We start from the raw sequence: 22,970 nt of genomic DNA on the forward strand, positions 1-22,970 counted from the left end.
CAGGTCGGACAACTATAAGATATAGTTGTCATGCAAACTAACCGATCGTGCTCAAGTTTTTCACGAAATTTGGCATAGATTATTATTCAATGCATCGCTACAATCTCCGAAGAAATTGTTTCGATCTGATCACTATGACATATAGCTGCCATACAACTGACCAATCAAACTCAAGATAAAAATCTTTTTATACCCCTTTATGTTAAGAAAAATGCACCTCTGAAGGGTATTAACGCTTTGGTGCAGCCGAAGTTAACGCTTTTTCTTGTTTGTTGAAAAAATAACAATACAATGTTTACTAGTATAATTATTTAACGTAACCACAATTTACATGATGAAGCAACTAAAGATTGTGATACTAAACAACACGAAACACTCTAATTGGTTTATTGTCTACAAAAAACGCATTATTATTTATATTTTTTACATAAAATGTTTATTTGTTCATTGCTTATAAATCAATCACTTTTTAGCAAACACATGCATCAGCTAATGGTTAAGGTTAATTTAAAAATGTTGTAAAAAATTGTCAATTACGAGTACATTTTGACTGTTTCAATTCATTGCGATTGTTTGATTAAATGCAGATTCATTTGTTAGTTAGTATTATAAAATATAGTAAATTCATTCATAATGACGAGTATTTAGCAAATTTTGCACGATATGCATGCAACTAGATTTTCACATTTGTTTGGTATAAGTAGGCATATATGTATGTATGTATGAATTTTTGTGTATTGTATATAAGTTTATAAGCATATTTATGAATTGTATATATAGTATTATTAATCGACTTTGTTCACATGCATATGGTAGTGTAGAATTAAGTAGACTCTTACAATTCGATACGATAACTAAGAAAGCTTTTCGAGTTTTCACATACTATGCTCATTAACATAAACGTACGCATAAAGAAAGCAACTACAAAACAACTAAAGGTAATCTTTGGACACGCCAATGGCAGTTTTTTGCTTAAATTCTAAACGACTGTGGCGCTACAAAGTACTCATCCACTGATTTATACCGCAAAATGAAACATTTATGGATCAACAAATGAAATCATTATGTAACGTGTGCCATTTGTCACCGACAAGCCTTCGTGATAGTGTGTTAAACGACCTGGATGCATAAACATCCAACCTTTGCGCGTCTTATCCACCTGACAGTTGTAGCGTAGGAAACGGCAACCACCGCCCTCGTAATCCTCATTCACACTATTCAATGCTATATTGATCGTGTATGTGGAGGAGTCATGGTGTGGACGCAGTGACGGTTGTTCATCTGGGCGATAACGTACAACGAAGTTCATGAGCGAGCGTGGCGGCTAAAAATAAAAATAATTATATTTAAATAGATATTTTTAAGTTTAAATGTACAACACTTGCACTCACATTATGATAGTAGCCCATGAAAACTTTCTCCTGCAACGGGCGCACAATGTAATCCAGGAACTTCAGCCACACTCCATCCAATCCCACCTGTTTCATGTGTATGTCACGTGTCGGCACCGCTTCGTAGCCACCCTCTAAACGTTCATCTTTATTGCTGCCATCTGACCATTTGCCAAAGTTTTCCACAATCGCCACCATATCATCGCAAAAAGCGTCGGTACCGACTTGAAACCAGAAAACGTCCGGGCAGGGTTGCTCAACTGTTGTATTCGGTTCCAAATGTTTAAAATAATTTGGATGTATATACTTTTTAACCCAATCGTATTTATTGCTGAATAACGTGTAAAAGTCAGGACGCGCGACTGTGGTGTCGAAGTTATCGGCGTTTACCAAATGGCCAAAGATATGCTGGTTAGTGATGTACATGAAGACACCCTGTAGGAAATAAGAAGCATACATATTATTATTAGTGCAAACAGATTAATTTGGTTTAAGAAAGTATTACTTAGGCGTATTTATGGGAGCTAGAATGTTTAAAACTCAGCATAATCTCAAATATTTGTGTAGTAAAAGGATGGCAGGAACGGTTAAACAAAAAATCAAATAATAAAGAAGCAAGTGATGTACAGTAAGTTATGTTGTCGTAAGTGAATTAAAATTGGAAAAATAAAAATTCGACATTTAAAATAGTTACGTTTTTTATTTTTATTTTATTTTTATACCCTGAACAAAGTATAATAAGTTAGCCATGAAGTTTGTAACAACCAGAATGGAACGTCAGAGACGCTATAAAGTATATATATTTATAAATGTTCAACGTGAAAAGCTGCATTGATTTAGTCTGTCTGTCCGTCTGCATATACGCGAAACAGTACCTCAGTTTTTGAGATATAATTCTGACATTTTTCACACGTTCCTTTCTTTGCAAGAAGCCGCTCATTTGTTGGAACCGCCGATATCGTAACACATATATAGCATATAGCTGAAATACAAACTGAACGATCAGAATCAAGTCTTTGCATGAACATTTTTTTTTTATTTGACGAAATATCTTCATGAACTTTTGGCATGGATTATTATCCAGGGCAACTTTACAATCTCTGAAGAAATTGATCAGATCGGACGACTTTAGCGTAGACAGTTTGTATGACCGAACAAAATCAAGTTCATAGATGGAAAATTTTTTTGTGAATGATTTTATTAGCTGTTATCAACCGAAGTTAACGTTTTTTGTTTTAAAATTTTTTTTGAAATTGTAAGCACGCTATGAAAGCACACAATTTTGTAATTCTCATAGGGTGTTTATATACAATAAAAATTACTATAAATAGCTCTCATTACGGGCAAAGGCTAAAGCAATGAACTTATTCGAATATGTATGTGCTTATATATTATATACATAGGTATATACAAATGTGCACCTTCCGCTGATCACGTTTTGACGCTGTGCAGTACAGTTTGCCATAAGAAAATTTTTAAGTATTTCAATACAAGTAAACCTATGTTTGTATTTATGTACATATGTATGTCATGTTTTACTTACAGCTCTGCGCAGCGACTCGCACATTGCCATATCGGGGTCATAATCGCGATGCTGATACGAGATATGCTTGAATGCGCTGCTCTTGATCAGATAAACACTGGACACATAAGGGACATTCCACATGCCGCTGAAATCAAAACGAGAAACCATACATTATTATACAAATTACAACAAAAAAAAAACATAACAGTATATAAGGATAAAGAAATTTTGGTATATGGAACAGCAGATGATACAATAATAAGAACTGACACAAATTGGTGTAAATATAAGTCTATAAATAACACTATACAACCGCGCTTTGAAATCTGGAAGATATTTGCAACTGCATACATAGATACATATGTATGTACGTATACGGAGCAGCACGAGTTGACGCGAAATACATTGTAGGTTGAACATTTGTCCGTATGCAGACAATGGATGGCAATTACAAAAAAAAATAAATAAAACAAATTTTATTCGCAAAAGTGCAACAACGTAAACAAATTCATAAAGCAACCAATGACACATAGTTTCAGCGAAATCGTCATAAATAAGTAGCGCCTAAGAGGGAAGATTTACTAAAACAAATTTTTATATTTTTTTGTACACGAACAATTTTTTAATTTAGTTTCCGAGAATCAACAAACTAAACCCATAACAAATGTAGGTGTATTAGTAAGCTGCAGACTACTGCCACTATAGCGGTTATTCGCCACAGTGACAATTGAAATTGTGGGCGCAAAGCAGAGCACAACATCGTAGGTGGGTGTATGCCGCGTTAATGAGTTTGTGGCATGTTAGAGACGAACAGTATGAATGCTGGTGACGCGTGTAATCACAATGTGTTGACGATGGCGACGACGTAGTTGATGGCGCACAGTTTGATTGCGGATTTCGCGTGGTCAGTAGTTGCAGAAACATGCCTTTGAGCTAACACAGCAAATATAGTGAAGTGATAGACAAGTTAGGCAAATATTGTTTTAATGTGTAAAACAAGTGGAGACGACAAGAAAAATCAAATATTAAGATAAAAAAATACGCATTGTAAATACAAATATTCAGAAAGCAGACAAAAAAAGAATTATTTTTTATTTTCATACAATCGGAAAAACTGTTTCTTTCTTTTCATTTTGTTGGGCTCTTTTAAAGATATTGCTTGTGCAAAAATATAATTTGTATAAAAAATTATTATTTCGTTTTGAAAACATATTATTTCACACTACTACTTAACTACAATTAAATAAAAATAAAATATTATAACAATAAATATTAAATAAAATGCGCATTGCATTCGGCAACAGTTTTAGTTACATTTCTTTGCTGCTGTTAAATTTTTTATTGCTCTCCAGCAGCGAGGCGCAGCGTAAGTGAAATATTATACTATAAATATGGAATTTACATAATTTGCTTAAAAAACAAAAAATAAAAAATAAAATTTTTTAAATTGTTAAAATTTTAGCGAAATGCGGATATAAAAAAAGATATTACAATATAATAAAAAAAATTATTATACATAAAAGTGTAGTAATAAAAAATTGTAACAAACAAAAAACAAATTTTAATACTAAAAATTAACCAAAAAAAAAAGGAAATTTTGTAAATAAAATAAGAATATTTCAATCAGCAACAATCCACTAAATTTTGTTTAAATATTTTTTTTTGATGTTTGTGAAATTATATAGGACATTATTCCAAAAATTAAAATTGTTTAATAATCTAAGAAAAAAATATTTTTAAGAAAAATAATGTTAGAAAAATATTTTTAATATTAAATAATAATAAAATATTTTTTTTTTAAATTCAATAAATATACAAACATATGTATGTATATTTAGAAAGTATAATATTAGAATAATATTATTTAAATTCAATACATATAAAAACATTTTTCTTTTTTTTAATATTTTTTGAAACACAATTTTGAAATATCAAAACAATTTTAAAACGTTGTGTCTTTACAATAATTCCCAATAAAAAATACTACTATCAAAAAATGTAAAAATATATAAATTTTAAACATAAAATATGTATTAAAAAAATGTAATAAATTACTATATATTAAAAAAAAGTATGTTAAAAAAGTTATTGAAAAACTACTACAACTATATTAAAAAAAAATTATGTAAAAAACATTACTAAAATTTTATATATTAACAAAAAAACTTAATTATAAAAAAATGTTCAATTGCAATACTAAAAACTTTAAAATTTTTAAACGTTTTTAAGTTGTTTAACGCCGTTTTTGCATTTTTCTAATATAAAACTTGTTATTTTTCAAGAATAATTCAATAATTGTATTATTTTCTACAACTAGGCACCGTCGGCGCACGCGGCGTGTTGCGTAGAAACTACACGGGAAAAAAGCCAGTTGTCATACAACATCGCTCACAGGATGCCGTCAATTATTACGATCATGAAAATGTAAATTTGTGGTTTTTTCACCTTCGTGCATACTAAACCGATTCTTTGTTTACATTTTTTAGGGCGCCAAAATAATAAAATCATCACATTTTGAATTGGATTATACGTTGGGAAGAAAAATCACATTCTTCTGCATGGCTCAGGGTAGGTAGAATGCCATAATTTGATAATAATAAAATAAATTAAAGAAAAATAAAATGCAATCTCATAAATTTTATGCAAAATTTGTAAAATTAGTTGTATTTAAAAGAAAATTTGTTATGCTCTCGCTGTAGGCAATCCGCGGCCCACAATCACTTGGTTCAAAGATGGCGCCGAATTGTATCAGCATCGATTTTTTCAGGTAAAATACAAAATTAGAGAGGATTTCAGCAATTAAAAATAATCTATATATATATCTATATATATATATATATATTTTTTTTTTTTTTCTGTCTATAATAACTTTTTGAATATTTGGAAATCTGACAAAATGGCACCGATATAACAAAAAAATTATTTTTTGACCATGTTTTTCAAGCTAAATGATATAATTATTAATGAGATTTGTGAATCAGTAGCAATTTACATATTTCGAATATCTTTAATAGTGTTTTCAGAATTGTGTCAAAATTTAAAAACACTACTTTTGAAAAAACGCGTTTAAAGAACACTAAACGACAAGTAGAGTCAGCGTGGGGCCGGGTTTGAGACTCGATATCTCATAAACCAACATGCTTTCAACCAAATCCTTCATAAAGCATGTTTCGAGTTATGTCTACAGTAGAATATGGTATCTAACGAAATCCCCTTTAAGAGAAAGTTTTGAAAGTTTTTTATTGACATTTATAAATTATATTACAGTACGTAATCAAAGTTCTTTTTACACTTTTCTAGGTGCACGAGTCACACATTGATGCGGATATAATCAAATCGAAAATGGAAATCGATCCAACCACACAAATGGATGCAGGTAAAATAATTTATATTAGTTTCTAAATAAAATACGTACTTTTTTAACACGTTTTTATTGTAAAAATGCGCAGGCTACTATGAATGTCAAGCGGATAATATTTATGCAATCGATAGACGCGGCTTTCGCACCGATTACGTTATGATCAACTTTTAGTACATAATATTTCTAAATACAATAATTTTGTGTGAATTGATTTTTTCTAGAAAATGTATACGAATAATTATTGCACGTAATAAAAAAAAGAAATAAGTACTCACAGCCAATTTTTAGTACGAATAAATTTTGATTAAAACTAAATCAGTGTGTGTGTGTGTGATTTGCAATGAAAGCAGCTTAATACGAATACGAACCATGAGCGTGTCCTATGAAAAACTTAAATAACTACATATTCCGGTATACCACAAAATCCGTGATGGGAACCAACCTAGGAAAATAATATTTGGCGACAAATTGTCGCAATTATTTAATTCAGGCAATTTTCGATTTAACGTTGTGTTTGTTTATTCTGCCTTCTGCTCGTAGACAATTGGGTGTAAATGAGTAAATTGTAAAAGAGTTGAACCGAGTTTGTGTGGCGCAGCGAATTACAGTGGAACTTTTCAGAAAATTTTTTGATATTATAAAAAAAAACCATAGTCAAAAGTAAATTATTTTATTTATGACTTGGAAGCTGCTGGGAAAAATATAAATTGCAATTAATTTTTTTTATAATAAAATATATTGAAAGCAAACAAATTTTATATGAAAAGTTTGATTACATATATGTACATATATCTATAGTATTTGCAAATATACAACCAATATCAAATTTAACACGGATAAAGAAATATTTATCGATTCGGTTTGCATGTGTGGTTTATATACAACAGTCCGAGTCAAATTTGATCTTGTGTGTAAAAATTAAAATTTTCAAAATTTTTCAAATTTGAATTTTATAAATACATTCTAACTGAAAAATAAAAATTTACTTAATTTTAAAATATTCTTTTAATACAACATTTTACCGAATTTTGATTAAAAACTAGCGGCAAAGTGCTCTAACGCCTAAAAGCAGGCAAGATATTGAGTTTTTCAATTCTGAAAGCGGTAAAATATTATGTATCACGCTTCAACACGCCTAACAATATGTGTCTAAACTTTAATTTATTATATATATGTATATATTATTTATTTCGAGTTAACATTAAAACTATTTTTAGCAGGCTACTAAAGTGACATGACTAAATATAAAACGCAACGCACTGTGCCACAAAGTATTATACTTGAAAACTACTAAACAAATTTCAAAAAAAATATTATATATATATATAATTAAATTTCCTCCTTGACCTAAAAGTGGTCAGATGCGGAAGGGTGTCACACGCTTATATTATTATCTGCAAAGCTTATGCGCATTACTATATGTATGTATGTAGTATGCCAAGTTGAAAATATTGCATAAATGATAAGTGCCAAGTGGCTGAGAGTGAAATTTCGTGATATGTAGGTGCAAAGGTTCAACATAAACGCGTTGGACCCCTGCAAAAAGTGTAGCTTTCAATTTTCAAATTTAACCAGACACATGCTGCGACTAACGGTCCCTTGCATTACGTCCAAACACAATCACACAATTAAACCGAACAACGTGATTCGACGGCAGATTCACAAAATATCCAATGTTTAGTCTGATTTATCCGGTCGAAGTGTACAGCAAACAATAAGGCGACAGCGATCGTAACGGGCGAGCGTATAGCGCTAACACTCGAGCCGAACCGAAACGTAACCGAGCCCAAATTGAAATAAATTATATACAAAATATTGCTGCAGAGGTTTTGAAAACAAAAAACACAACTTTTTTATAATTTAAGTAATATTTCAAAAACTGTTTTCGCTCCGCAATCCGCTAATTGCTATAAAAATCATGAATGTAAAAGTATTGTTGATTTGCTTTGGGGTGCTAATATTAAGCTGTCAAGTGTGCGACGGTCGACGTGGACGTGGTCGAGGACGCACCAAATCGCGAGTATGTGGACTTGCGTTAACGAAACGTTAATGGTTTATTAATTAAAATAAATGTTTATTAATTTGCAGGTACAAATCGGTTTACCCATAACAGGCAAATATCGTGATCCAGAGTCGGATCAGTATTACAACAACAATAATGTAAGTGATGAAGAGATTGTAGTAATTTCGTACTTGATATTTGTAGCTGAAAGCCTCTTTAAAAGCGAAAATTGTATTTGATTTGTAAACGCTTTTACAATTATTCGAAATTCAAAAATCACATATTAAAATTAATTTTCCCACACATATGTATGTATGTATCATTTTCAGGGCGCTAAAATTCTGCAAGCCTCGCATTTCGATTATGAATACGTTTTGGGTCATAAAATTGCTTTCCTTTGTGTGGCTAAAGGTAATCCACGTCCGCACATAACCTGGTACAAAGATGGCACAGAGATTTTTCAACATCTCTACATGCATGTGAGTACGCAAATTATTAATTATTTGTGCTCTTACAATTTACTTTGTATTTTTGGCAGGTACATGAGTGGCGCATTGGAGATGATAGAGTAAAATCGAAAATCGAAATTGATCCCGCCACACAAATGGACGCCGGTCTTTATGAATGTACTGCTGATAATATGTACTCAATCGATCGGCGTAGTTTCAAAACAGATTTCTCTATTGCTTTCGATTAATTTAATAGTGTTTGCATTTTTATAATACTATTATAACTTTTTCATACTAAAAATAGCTGTACTGAATTGTTAAAGGCCGTTAATACAATTTTACAAATAAAATTTAGTGTTAAAATTATAGAAACATGTTTTTGTTTATTTTACTCACGTAAATGAGGCCTTCACAATGTCCACATAATCGTGTGAGCGCGCATAATAGCCGCCGTCGGAAAGTGCACCCCAGAAATTGCTCCATAATTCATCGTATTTGCTTACCACAGGCGCAACGAATTGTCTGGCATAAAAAATATTTTTAAATTTCAGTATATATTTAAATCAAAAGAGTTATTAATTTAAATAAAGTACCTATTCATTATCAACAACTCGCGCAGCAATTGCGGGTCGTCTATTTGCACAGCGGCATCCACAAAGAATATATAGTCGCCCAGCTTTTGTTTGGCTTGTTGGCTGTGTAAGAAAAAGAGGCAGTTAATGCAATTAATAATTTGATAGATAAATGAAACAAAAATATATTCTTTTAACTTTTGCTTACAAGAGCTAACGACAATATTTAGTACTGGTTTTGCTGTTTCGAAATTAAAACCAAGACAAAACGTTGACTTCGCTGCACCGAAGCTATAATGTCTTTACAAATAAAAACAAGAAAAAATGTTAACTTCGTTTGCACCTTTAGTAACGTTCACTAATACAAACGATTCCTTACAAGAAGTTGATTCCGATCGTTCAGTTTGTATGGCAGCTATAAGCTACAGTGATCCGATTTGAACAATTTCTTAAGAGATTGCGTCATTGGCTTAGATAATAAGCCATGCCTAATTTCGTGACGATATATCGTTAAAATAAAAAGTTTTCCATACAAGCACTTGATGCCGATCGTTTAGCATACCTATATGGCAACTATAAGCTACAGTGGTCCGATATTTGTGGTTTCGACAAATGAGCAGCTTTTTGAGGAAAACTAACTGACTAGTTCGCGTATATACAGACAGGCGAACGGGCAGACATGGACATGGATAAATCGACACAGTTCGTCATGCTGATGATTTATGTATATGTTTCAAAGGGTCGCCGATGTTTTCTTCTGGGTGTTACAAACGTAATATACCTTGTTTAGGGTATAAAAACTATAATATGAAGCGACTAAATTTTTCTTATATTTAGTATGAGCTCAAATACAAATTTACAGCTATCAATTACTCAACAACTTACAGCGCCAATTCGCGACCGCGTTGCTCATTCAGATCATCGCTAGAAAGCACTATTTTCGCGCTGCGGTACTCCTTCTCTAGGCGCTTAAGAAAGGCTAGCGCCATATCATCATGGAATTTTTGCTGTAATTACAATTGCAATAATAACAATATGTTTTCTATAAGAAAAATTAAGTCAAACGCACATTGCTGTAAATGTATAGATGCAAATTTTGTTTGGGATAGTTAAGATTTTCGATTTTCTGCAAAAACATATCGAAGAAAGGCACTGCTTCTGTAATGATGAGCGCTACGGACACAATGGGTAGATTATTTTCCTGCAAGTCAAACATATAATATTATAACAAATATTTATACGAATTTGAGCATTAACTCACTTGCAACTCCAGTCGATCTTCCTGACATATCAAACAGTTACCATGAAAAGTTTGCGCCAAATAATTAGCAAATGCATTTAATTCTACTTTGCTTGGTCCATTGCCGTGTATAATGCTCGGTTCGGTCATGAAGTTAATATTCTGCAATTTACCCTCATTCGAGTCCAAATCCACATTCAGCTTGACATCTTCACGCGCACCATTCAAATTCTGGAACAAACGCGATTGCGTGTCCAATTGTATGCTCAATTTTTTACGTTTATCTACATCAAGGAATATTTTCGTATAGTAACGTTGATCATCATCGTCATCTTTGATTTCCTCAGCGCTTAAAATACTATAGATCTCCGGTGCATAGCCGATAAAAGCGCCCGAGTTCAAGTATGGCGAGGAGTTGGCCTCCGATACTGGCGGATATGCCTTTGCCAACTTCACATCAGGCCAACAGAATTTCTCCGCAGAGAAGAGCACTCTAGCGCCGAATTCTTTGAATTTCTTATAAATATCCTTAAGGCCGGTGGTAAAGACGACATCGTAGCTGTGAAAAAATTATCGGCAGCACACACAATTAAGGCTTTGTTACAAAACTAATATTTTTTTTATTTAAAGAAATACCTGTCAGTATACAAAATAATTGTGTTTTTCTCATCTTTGAAAGGCGCAACGGCCTCACGTAATAAACGTATTTTAAAGCCGCCACCCAAACCATTCATATCGCCACCTTTCCACTCCTCATCCATGCCAAGCGTGTTCACCTGCGGATAAAGTAAATAAAAGCTTTACAGTTTTTCTAAACATAATTATATAAATACATATGTGCAAGCATATGTTATAACATAACAAATATATGTAAGTCAATATACATAAAAACATATGTAGAGATATTAGCAAAGCTCAACGACCTCTTCTTTTATATGGCTTTGCAGTTGTTTGATAAACAAATAAAATTTTATTTCGCTGCATTGATTGCTTATGTTTATTGTTGTTGTTCCACTGCTAATCGAAATTCAAAAGTTAAGCAGCAAGCTTAGTTTTATTACTTTAAACTAAGTTTTTGCGAATTCGATAAAATTTATAGTTACTAATATTCTTTGTTTTTTGCATTTTTTTAAAACATTTTTTTTTACTTTATATTCTTTATAGTTTTGCCATCAGCAATTAAGAAAGAAAGCAAGCGAAATTTTTATTGTTATTGAAAATAGAATATATATATATAATACTGTTTTTTATGTAATGCTTATTTAAATTCCAGACCATTACATTATGTAAGGTTTACAAGGTTTGCTGAAAAGTGTTTAGCATTCAGATAGATTATAAAGTCCTAAACAATAAAGAATAAAACCTTAGTAGTAATCTTAATCTTAATTTTATTTTAGGAAAAAAGTCGCCTCCTTACCACCTTTATATAAAAAGGCACGAAAATAAGTTTTTATTATTTTTTTTTTTTACTGAAAAGTCAAAAGATATAGCAGCCGATCAAATTTGACTCGGACTGCTCTAATCAATACAACATTTTCCCCTAGATTGATAACACTTTTTTTATATGCGTGTGAAATTTGATCTACATACTTGTATGTATATTAATTAGTGTCTGTTTGACAGCTGTTTGTTTACAACGCGTTTTTTTTGTCTAGTGATATTTACAATGGAAAAATAAAATTGAACAACGAGTTTGCTTGTTGCCAATGAAATCAAGGCAATGGAATCCTTGAAAATGTTGCAGAAGTGTTTTGGAGAGTCTACTTTATCACGCACACAAGTATTTTCGGATTCAAAAAAAAAAATTGATAAATAAAAAAATTTCATCATTTTCGAATACTTTCAACATTGACTTGCTTAGGCGATCCTTACTTAATTTGTGTAATTTAATGTTGTCGGAGCGGCAGAGAATATCTTTTAAGTAATTTGGAAAAATGCTGCCGATTTGGGAATCTTTGACCAGATAAAATTCTGATGCGTACCGGTTACGTAGACCCGACTATCGTGGAAACGCTAATTTGGCAAATTATAAGCATGTACAATTTATCATATTCAAATCAAGTGTGGTGAATATTACAAAAAAACATTAAATATGGCTTTTATTATTCAAAAAATTTCAACCTCATAAAATCAGCTATTATGCTGACGTCATTATAGCACATTTTCACAGTTTGTTGAAGGAATAATCTTCACATCTGTTTTTCAGACCCCTGCCTTTGATTTCCTGCGAATATTCAAAAATATTTATCAGTGGTGATGACTTGACAGCGATTTGAAGTTCAAACGCTAAATTCATTGTCGTTAGGTAAAGAAAAATATATTTTGCATACGCTATAGAGGATCTCGCGAAATTAGCATGAGTAAGCGCAAATGCCAAACACTGTCTGAAACGATTATCTCTGCTATGTTTCGCAAAATTGCGGTATACCATACATAAAGGTATGAGAATAATAGAAATATGAATAATATTATGGTGCAAATCTTGGACGCAGGAAACCAACGTGAAAAGCACCGCATACAAACTTGAACGCTCCATTTTCATTTTATATTATATTATAATATACAAATAACTATATTATATTTGTGAAAATAACTAACAAAAATTACAAACAAATGGTTTCAAATGACACCAATGATACCAAGGTCGCAACTGTTGTGTACAAATATTTGACTTATCAGCAAGATTTATTTCAAACACGATTACCTAATTCTGGGCAATTGCTACTTTGCCTGCACAAAATAAATGGTTTTAATAATTGTTCATCTCAAATTGCAGTATATATATAAATACATAAATATTAAGACACGTTAATATATACAAGCATTGTTGTTTATATATACAAACGTGGAGACAGAAATGTTTAGAAAAAAATTTAGAATAAGAAACTCTTACGAAACTGATAAGTAGGCCGCCAGAGCTGAGCTTGTGAACCGGTAGTGGCTTATCTAACAGCAGAAACCTTTTGAAAAGTGAGCTGCGGTTAATGCTAGCGCAGCAAATACATATTTGGTGAAATATTAACAAATAAAAATTTTTTTTACAAAGTTATTAGTGCCTGTGGAACTTAACTTTTAGGGGTTAGGGCAGAAAAATAGGTCTATACTTTTTTTATACACTCAAATTAAAGTTTGTAGGGAAGATATTAAATTCTTTATTTTTCTTTCTGAAAATAAATTGTCAAAGCCACTTTTGAGCGCTCTAGATCGGACTGACCGCTTAAGCAAACCATATTTTTACTGAAAATTGAGCGCAACCTCATAAAACCAAATGTTTATGCTGCTTTTCAGCCTTTTGAATATTGCTCTTGGAAAAATACGATTTTCCTGAAGTACCAGTGGCAAGCTGACGTTGTGATTCAAAAGAAGACAAATCAGCTATCCGTGTATCGATTTTCGAGGAGCTATAGAAGACTCTAATAGCCTAGGCTATACAATATACTAATTTCTTCTGAGTTATTGATTTTGGATTTTGTTACATTGCTGCAAGGGAAGCGTTGAAAATATTGCAGAAGTGTTTTGTGGAGTCTATTTTATCACGAATACAGGTACTTGAGTGACACAAGGCATTCAGCGTAGGTCGTGAAGTCATCAAAAACTTGCCTCAAGCGAGTCGTCCATCCACATCTGTTAATGACGATATAACAGCGAAAAAATTAAAGCAACAGCGCTCGAAAATCGTAAATTTGGCAACAGAGAGATAACAAAGGTTCTCAAAACATCTCTTATGAATCGACCCAACACATTTTGGCTAATGTTTTGGGTATGAATCGTGTCAATGCTAGACTCGTACCAAACGACCTGAATCTATGGCAAAATTGACGTCGAGTGGAAGTCGCAATAGAGATGCTTGGGATTCTACATTCATCAAACGCAACATTACTGCTGACGAGACGTGGGTTTATTAATATGACGACGAAACTGTCCAACAGTCTACCGAATGGCGCAACAAAAATGAGTCGAAACCAAAAAAAACTGAAATTCGCTAAAGGCACTGAAGGCAGTTCCAGCCGAGGCTTAAAGCAAGTTTATGGAAAATTGTATTAAGCGTTGGCTTACATGGCTTAAAAGCACACTTTTTTGAAGGCGATAATAAAGATTTTTATTAAAATAAAATGTAGTTTTTCATTAGTTCGGATCAAATTTGATCTGATGGTAGATCCTAGAACTAAAAAGAATTTTGAGTTACAGTACATGATACTTATAAAAGAGAGCTTCTAGAAATGAAATATGTTCACATGCTGCGATCGTAAGGAAGTTTAAAGTAAGCTGGCAATACAAAATTATAAACAAAATCTCGAAATTTCACTCAATCGTTTAATGAAATATCAAATACAGACATCGACTGGATTACGTGACAATTTACGCATATACCATATATATACTCAGGCATATATACATATGTACAACTCTGCATAATTGTACGAGTATAGAGGGGTTTCATCAAATAATTAGAATGCGTCAGGAACACAGTTGGCGATTAAAAGAAGCTGCAGTTTACTGCACAAGAGCAAGTTAAATTCAAACATATAATATAATTATGTACATATATACATATGTCTTTAATATAAACACATGTTCCAGTTGTTACAGTGCGCCGGATGCTGCTATGACCGATTCATCAGCTCACTGTGCACACAAATGAAATCATATAAGTAAATAAGGCTATGTATATTAAAGTATGAACATATACAAGTATATGTGTAGATGTAGGAGTATACATATAGAAGAAAGCCTCTGAAAGCGACCTAGTTCTGATTGCACGCACACGAATGTATGCGATTACTATTAATTTTTTTTTCATTCTTAATATTATTATTTTTCAATATTATTATTATTTTTTATTTCATTATTATTATTTCTTTTTTATTATAATTATTATTTTTTTATTTCATTATTATTATTTTTTTTTTCATTATTATTATTTTTTTTATTTCATTATTATTATTATTTTTCTCGTTGTTTTCTTTCTATTTATAATACAACGGGCAAATGAGCTATATGCTCGATTAAACTATAAATTATTTCTAACTGAAAAGCGTGCGTCAAGTAATTAGCAAATGAAATAAAACGCTTGTACAATAAACTACAATAGATGTGATGGAATCAATTGTGGCCGCCTATTTAACGGAAATAAATATATATACTATAAAGTAAGAATATGACGAGTTCTACAAGAGTGCCGAAAATCGGTGAAGCTCAGCCAAGCCTGATAACCGATAATTAACACGATATACATATGCAAATGGTTTGACGCATAAAACTTGTTAATTAGCTTTTTTTTTTGAACTATCAAGCAGCAGACAACCGAACAGTCGCACCCAGGCATCGGACATCGCGTACATTTAAAACTATATGATATTAATTTTTGCGAATTTCAGTGTCAAGCGACGATATTCAATATTTAGTTGTTTGTTTTGACCGCTTTTTGCGACGATGATGGTTGATAGCACGAAACCGAAGACAGGTCTTAAGGGAAACATGTTTTGTTTTTTGTTTTTTGCAGCATCAGCCGGCATGCCACTGAATCGTGTGTCGGCTGGAGCGTAATTTAAAATTGTAGTGGTAAAAAAAATCAAAACACATGTGAACCTTTTTTTCATAGATCTAATATTAAAGCATACATATACATATATATATATATATATATATATATATATATACATTTTTTTTTTTGTTAACGAGATGAAAAATAAGTATGTATGTACGTATGCAAATAAATTCAGCATGTGGCTGTTGTAAGCAAAAAAGCCGAACAAATGAGTTAATCAAGCAAAAGTAACTAAATTTAACGGCCTCAGCCGAAGACAAATTAGTACAAAACATTTTATTTATCAAAAGAAAAAATTGAAAATTTCAAGTATTAAGAGGAATACATCTATTAGACGAAATTTTTTTACGAACGAAGTTTATAGCGCAATTACTTTTCTTGAGTATAAAATGAGGATTTAGTGTTGATTCTTCACAATAACATACATACATACAAACATATACGCATATTCATCGATTGAATGAAATTGCTCTAAACTAATCCAGAGAACATGTAACATATTTATACCCCGAAAAGGCTACATATATTAACATAGCCTCTAAAATTGTAACACCCGTTTTTAACATTTCCAGAAGGCAATGTCGAAAACCCTATAAAATATATTTATAAATACTCAGCGTGACGAGTTAAGTCAATTTTGAAATGTCCGTCTATTTGTCTGTCCACCTATATCTATGCGAACTAATCTCACAGTTTTGGAGGAATTTATCTGAGTTTTTGCACAAGTTCTTTTCTCCACAAGAAGTTGCTCATTCGTCGGCACAGACGATATCGGGCCACTCGACCATGTATGCTGATCGATCAAAATCATATGATTGTAGGCAAAACATTTTTATTTCACAAGATATCTTAACAAAATTTGGCACAAATTATTATCTAGAATAACGATACAATCTCTGAATAAATTGTGCAGATCGGACTACTATAGCATATAGCTATCATACAAACTGATCGATCTATATCAAATTCTTATATGATAAAATTTTTATTTGACAAGATATCATAACGAAATTTGGCACAAGTTAATGCACTAAGCAGCACAAAAATCCCCGAGCATATTATTTAGATCTAATTACTATAGTATATAGCTGCCGTTCGATGAAAATTAATATAAAGATCTTTTTATACACATTTATGCTATAAGAAATGAACCTGTGAAGGGTATTATGACTTCGCTACAGCCAATGTTAACATTTTTTCGTGTTTTCTCTCATTATGATATATTCATCGCTTGGATGAATAATAACTGCAACAGTCTAAATAGATCAACAGATATATTTTCTTTCAAAATGCTTGCAAAATATTATCAATTTACAATAATAATAAACTATAAAGTTCTGAACTAAAAAATAAGATACAAATACGAGTATAGCTCGTGTATGAAAATTTCTAAACACGTAAAACAAAATATATAAAAACACGAACTTCTTAATAAAACATAAAAATAAACTATTTTTGGAAAATATTGTCAAAAAATAACAACATCTAATCAAAATTTTTGATACTGACAACTTCTTACACGTTTCTTACATATTTCTAGCGTATCAACTGTTCAGCTTTCCTACATACTATACATACAAGTATATTCTTGTTTCCATGTCCGGCAACATTTGCTGATAAAAATCAATAAACTATCGCTACCGCAAACGTTATTTATATAAGCACTATAATTTATGTACAATATTTTCTCACCAAAGTCCCATAAAACCATCCACTTATCTGATGTATAACTTAAAGTGCTTGCATCGCCACCCAACTTTACCAAATGGCACCAAATATTCACCTAATGCACCAATTCTAAATGGTAATCGACTAATGTCTTCATTTAAATTTTTAATTACTATTGTTTTGTAGTTAAAAATAAATCACTGTCTTCAACGCTATGAATAAAAAAAATTAAATAAAAATTGCGTCGAAAAACTAGTTTTGGCCATTAAAATTTAAACAGTTTTTCGATACAAATTAGCTTTTAAAACCCAGTGTGAGTATCGGTATATGTACGTACATATGTACAGGTTGGTTGAAAAGTTTCTGCGCTCGAAATGAAAATATACTCACGAGTTTTTTCATGCAGCTTTTTGGATGCTGCAGTAATATTCAGAGTTGATGGTTTTACATTTTTGCAAATAATCAATCAACTTTTTCATATGTAATTCTCCATGTAAAATATGAAGTACTCGTTCGTCTGAGATGCCCATGGTATTAGCAATTTCATGCTTAGTCTAACTTGGATCTTTACTAACAATATTATGAACTTGCTCACTGATTTCTGGTGTGGTTGCGATTTTTGGTCGTCCTTGGCGTGGATCGTTTTCAAGCCTAGTACGACTACATTTAAATTCACCAGCACAAAATTCAACGGTGCGTTTTGAAGTTGAGGACTCCTCCTACACTTTTAACAATTGTTCATAAATTTCCTTTGCTTTTGAACCTTTCAAAACAAAAAATCTAAGCACTGCGCGATATTAAATTTTTTCCATATTAAAAAAATACTCTGACACGTCAACTTCGAATGGCTTGTAAACAAAGAATTAATTGACAGAATGGCTTGTAACTTTGCATGTGTTCACACGACAGATGTAACAACTTGAGGAAAAAAAAATTGGTGCTAGTGAAAACAGCAACTTTTCAACCAACCTGTATGTATATCCATACCTTTATATAGGTACATATATCTATACATATTTTTTCTCTTTTCAATACAATATATATTTTTTCGAATTCGCAATGTTTTGATAATAGAACTGAGATAACCATCGTTACCGATGTTTGCTGTCAGATAAACTATAGTAGCCATTAATTTAAGACGTTAAATGTATGAATAATAATAGAATAGAGTAGACCAAAACAGGCTTATATTTATGCAATGCGGGAACGTGTGCGAATGAACGTTGTTGTTTTAGTTTTAGCGTTAACCTGTTAACTATATTTTAAACACTTTCGATGCCATGTTTCAAGCTCATATTTCATATATTTATATATTTTTTAAACAATATATATTTAAAATTAATTTTTAAAGAAATTTATTTAACTAATTTGTATTTTTATGAATTTTGCTATGAATAATTTTTAAATTATTATTATTTTTTTTCATAATATTTAAATTTATTTTTTCAAATAATTTTTTAAATTTATTTTTTTAATAATTTTTAAATTTATTTTTTTAATAATTTTTAAATTATTATTTTTTTTTTAATTTTTAAATTTATTTTTTTTAAATAATTTTTAAATTTATTTTTTTAATAATTTTTTAATACTTTTTTTCCAGTTTTTTAATATTATTTTTTCATTCACATTTCATAATTCAGAAAATATATATCTATATACTTGTAATATATATAGTGGACTTCACTCACCTCAATGTCATAGACACGCTTTGCTGAACGCAAGTACCGCAAGTATCCATCAGTGCGTTCTGTCGCCACGGTAAATACTTTTATGTGTTTTGCTGAAAAGAAACATAAAAATGTCATAATATACGTACATACATACATGTATTCTTGGTAATGCACAAAAGCTTGTCAAGTCAAGTCGGTACATTTAGTAGATATTTTATTACATTTTGCTTCAAGGCGATGTACACAATACAAATGTTAACGGTGTTTTTTATAGTTACAAAGCTTGCTCATTAAAACAAAATGTTCTTGAATTGAAATCATGCATATTCATATTTTATTAATTGGAAATTGTAAAAAAAAAAAATATTTTCTATAAAACTTGCAAAATTTTACAGGCTTAGCAATTTATTTAAAATTTACACCAAAACGATTTCATACAGATATCGTACTGATGAATATTTGACAACAATTCAAAATAAGATGAAGTCAGAGGTTCTCTAGAGCTTAAATAGTTTTCTTTAAAGAAAAAGTAAGTGTTAACTCTTTGAAAACCAACATAATACTCAAGAAATCTTGCTTGCATATTCCAACAATTTCCAAGGCATGACTTGGGAAATAATCTATGCCAAATTTTGTAAGATAACTAAAAAAGTTTTCTATACAAAAACTGGAATTTGAACGATCAGTTTATATGGCAGCTATATCCCATAGTAGTTGTTATTGTTGTTGTTGCAACGATTATCCAGACCATGCTTGGTAGAAAGCAATAAGTAAACTCTCATCGTAATCATTCAAGGGTAGGTCCAGGAAACCAGCTGTTTCGACGGGTTCGGATCATAGAGAGAGTGGAGTTATTCGTAAGTGAATTGGTTTCGTTTTGCATGTAAAGAGGTATTTAGTGTCTGGTGTAAGTGTTTTGTATGTCAGGGTCCATTCAGGATAAGTAAGAATTTAACCTGCTACAATACCTAGAACGAAGTTGCGCAAGGGTCACTCTGCTTTCACGCGGCAACTCGAGCTCTTGTGCTGCTGTGGATGGTGTTTTATTGCGGCTCTGTACTTTTGTAACAATCGTGGTTGTTTGCGGAAGGAGAGTCTGCACTGTCGAATGTAATACCAAAAATTTTAGGTAATCGACGGAAATGTTAAGATCCAGATTATACTATTTCGTCCAGTTTGTAAATAGGATGGCCTTAAATTTGGCAGCGGAGAGTTTTAAGCTCCCTGCAGAGATAGGCGTTCTCTTAGCAGTACATAATCGGTGATGACAACAAATGAGCGGTTTTTTGGGGAGAAAAGGGCGTGTGAAAAATTTAAGATCGATATCTCAAGAACTGAGGTACTAATTATATATCACAGATTGCCATGCTGATCATTTATATAAACATATGTATATTCTATAGCGTCTCCGACATTTCCTTCTAGGTGTTACAAACATCAAGGCAAACTAATTATACCCTGTTCAGGGTAACATGATAACAATTTTAGCAAAAATATTTCTTTCAGTGTGCACAAATTTTAACTAAATTTTCACTTTATTGATGCCAATTAAATTGTGTCGTTCAAATACATTGTGAGTTTAAGTTTGCACATGCGATTTTTAATTGAACTGATACACTAATATAGGTACGCATGAATGTATATATATATACATATGTGTATGTATGTAAATTCAGTGAAATTAATGTTTATGTGTTTGTACAGCAGCAACTATTAGAATTATTGTCAGGCTATATAAATAATATAAATCATAAATTTTTATGTATTTGCATATTAGCATTATATAGACAATTTTATTACGGTAATCAAAACATCAAACCGGACCATTTTTCAAATATTTATATTATGTTTGTGCATGTGATTAAAAGTTAAAAATTAGTATAACAAAGAACTATAATCAATACATACATACATAAGTATCTATATTAACAACTATACAACCATTATAGTTAAGAAATTATGCTTATTTGATGGCGAAAGAGTTGCGAATTGTTAGAACTTCTCTAACTTGCGGACTTCCAGAAAATTCTTTCAGAGATCTTCCACAAATATATATTTATGTATATGTATGTATGTATAAATAAGTATACATGTATACGTACGTTTTTGAGATATGTATGTATATGAAACAGAAACATTGTCCTCAAAAAAGCAATCACTAAATCAATTTATTAAAATTTTGTTGTTTTTGTTGTTGTAGCGGCAGATAACATTCCTAATGTGAGGCGACTAGTTCTATTCTCCTGATATTGTAAGTGTGGCTATTAAAGTAATTTATTTGAAGAATTCAGAAATTGTACAAAAAAAAACAGATCAAAATTAACCCGGACAAGTCTATTTAAACTGCGTACATCATTTTCGTTTCAATTTGTACAACTTTTTTTACTCTGTATATATGCGCATAATGCTTATTGTTTATTTTCTAACTATTTACCGGCATAAATGCTTACATGCATGTATGTATGTATGTATGTATATAAAAGCAATTTAATTGAGAAAGTATCCAAGAAAGAGATCAACTAACCGCAAATATGTTCATATCTTCCTATGTACATAAGCATGTATGTAGTGGCAAAAAGCGTTCCACTTAGCGAGATAAACAAAAAGCTAATATGTAGTACATAACAACAACAACAACAATAAAATGATAAATAAGGCACCAGCAAAGCTTATGTCCACTACATAAAAAATGCTGTATAAAAGTATTTTATGTTACATTTATGAATAGGATGCATGATTTTTCAGCGACTGCAGTAGTACACAAGCAGTTAGAGCATGATTGTGCTGGAGCAGAGAATGCAAAGTCAATGCAATGAATTCGAGGTAATGAGCAAAGGAATTAGAACAGAAATGGCAAAGTGATCTCATACAAAAAAAAGTGCAATTAATATACGCTTCCCATATACATACATATGTCCATGTATATGCCATATATACATATGTAATATATTGAAATAAAAGATCACATACAATAAAATATATGTACATATGTTACTCACCTCCTTCCTCGGCTGCCGCCTCGTCAGTCGCATCCGTTGTCGCTGCATTTGTTGACGCCCAAGTGCAACAGGACCAGAGGCAAAGCAACAAGAGTAGCGTATGGTTAAACACTGCTTGTTTCAATAACTGCATGTTTATATGTATATAAAATGTATCACTATTTTTCCAAATTTATTTTCACACTTTGAAACACATTCGGGTAAACTATATATTTACAGTGCACAATTAAATGAATTTAATGTATTATGGAGCAGAGATGGCATATACGATTACTGCACGACCAACACTCTCGAGCACGTCTTTACGTCTGATAGCCAAGAAGCAACAAGCTCCCTTTAAGACGATCAGAGACACAAGTTGACCACACAATCACAAACAGCGACAACAAATTTTAACGAAATCAAATAGACAAATGAGCGTAAAAACCAAATGGGGAGCGCTCTGCTAAAAAATGCTCCAACATAAACAGCTCCAAACGATAAGAATAAACAAGTATTTTAATTGGTTTTATTGCAGGGAAAATTTGAAAGGTATACAACACAGC

The 22,970-nt window shown here is 31.5% G+C and overlaps 3 protein-coding genes across 3 annotated transcripts; 2 read left to right on the plus strand and 1 right to left on the minus strand.

The window, feature by feature from the left end:
• Window positions 1–407: 407 nt before the first annotated feature.
• Plod (procollagen lysyl hydroxylase) lies at window positions 408–22,900 on the minus strand. Its single transcript, XM_014233839.3, has 11 exons — window positions 22,426–22,900; window positions 19,445–19,536; window positions 11,177–11,316; window positions 10,562–11,099; window positions 10,370–10,501; window positions 10,186–10,307; window positions 9,322–9,423; window positions 9,125–9,250; window positions 2,935–3,061; window positions 1,392–1,826; window positions 408–1,324 (listed from the first exon to the last, which is right to left on the minus strand). The coding sequence occupies exons 1-11, from the start codon at window positions 22,556–22,558 to the stop codon at window positions 1,040–1,042; spliced, it is 2,232 nt and encodes a 743-aa protein (XP_014089314.2). The 5' UTR covers window positions 22,559–22,900; the 3' UTR covers window positions 408–1,039.
• On the plus strand, window positions 3,627–6,553 carry LOC106616912 (immunoglobulin domain-containing protein oig-1). Its single transcript, XM_070110943.1, has 7 exons — window positions 3,627–3,963; window positions 4,069–4,282; window positions 5,234–5,340; window positions 5,403–5,484; window positions 5,616–5,683; window positions 6,217–6,292; window positions 6,366–6,553. Exons 2-7 carry the CDS (start codon window positions 4,198–4,200, stop codon window positions 6,446–6,448), a joined length of 501 nt encoding a protein of 166 aa, XP_069967044.1. The 5' UTR covers window positions 3,627–3,963; window positions 4,069–4,197; the 3' UTR covers window positions 6,449–6,553.
• nkt (noktochor) lies at window positions 7,885–9,100 on the plus strand. Its single transcript, XM_014233841.3, has 4 exons — window positions 7,885–8,297; window positions 8,366–8,437; window positions 8,609–8,758; window positions 8,818–9,100. The coding sequence occupies exons 1-4, from the start codon at window positions 8,196–8,198 to the stop codon at window positions 8,974–8,976; spliced, it is 483 nt and encodes a 160-aa protein (XP_014089316.1). The 5' UTR covers window positions 7,885–8,195; the 3' UTR covers window positions 8,977–9,100.
• Window positions 22,901–22,970: the final 70 nt, after the last annotated feature.

The sequence above is a fragment of the Bactrocera oleae genome, chromosome 6 (genome assembly GCF_042242935.1).
Source record: "Bactrocera oleae isolate idBacOlea1 chromosome 6, idBacOlea1, whole genome shotgun sequence".
Taxonomy (NCBI): domain Eukaryota; kingdom Metazoa; phylum Arthropoda; class Insecta; order Diptera; family Tephritidae; genus Bactrocera; species Bactrocera oleae.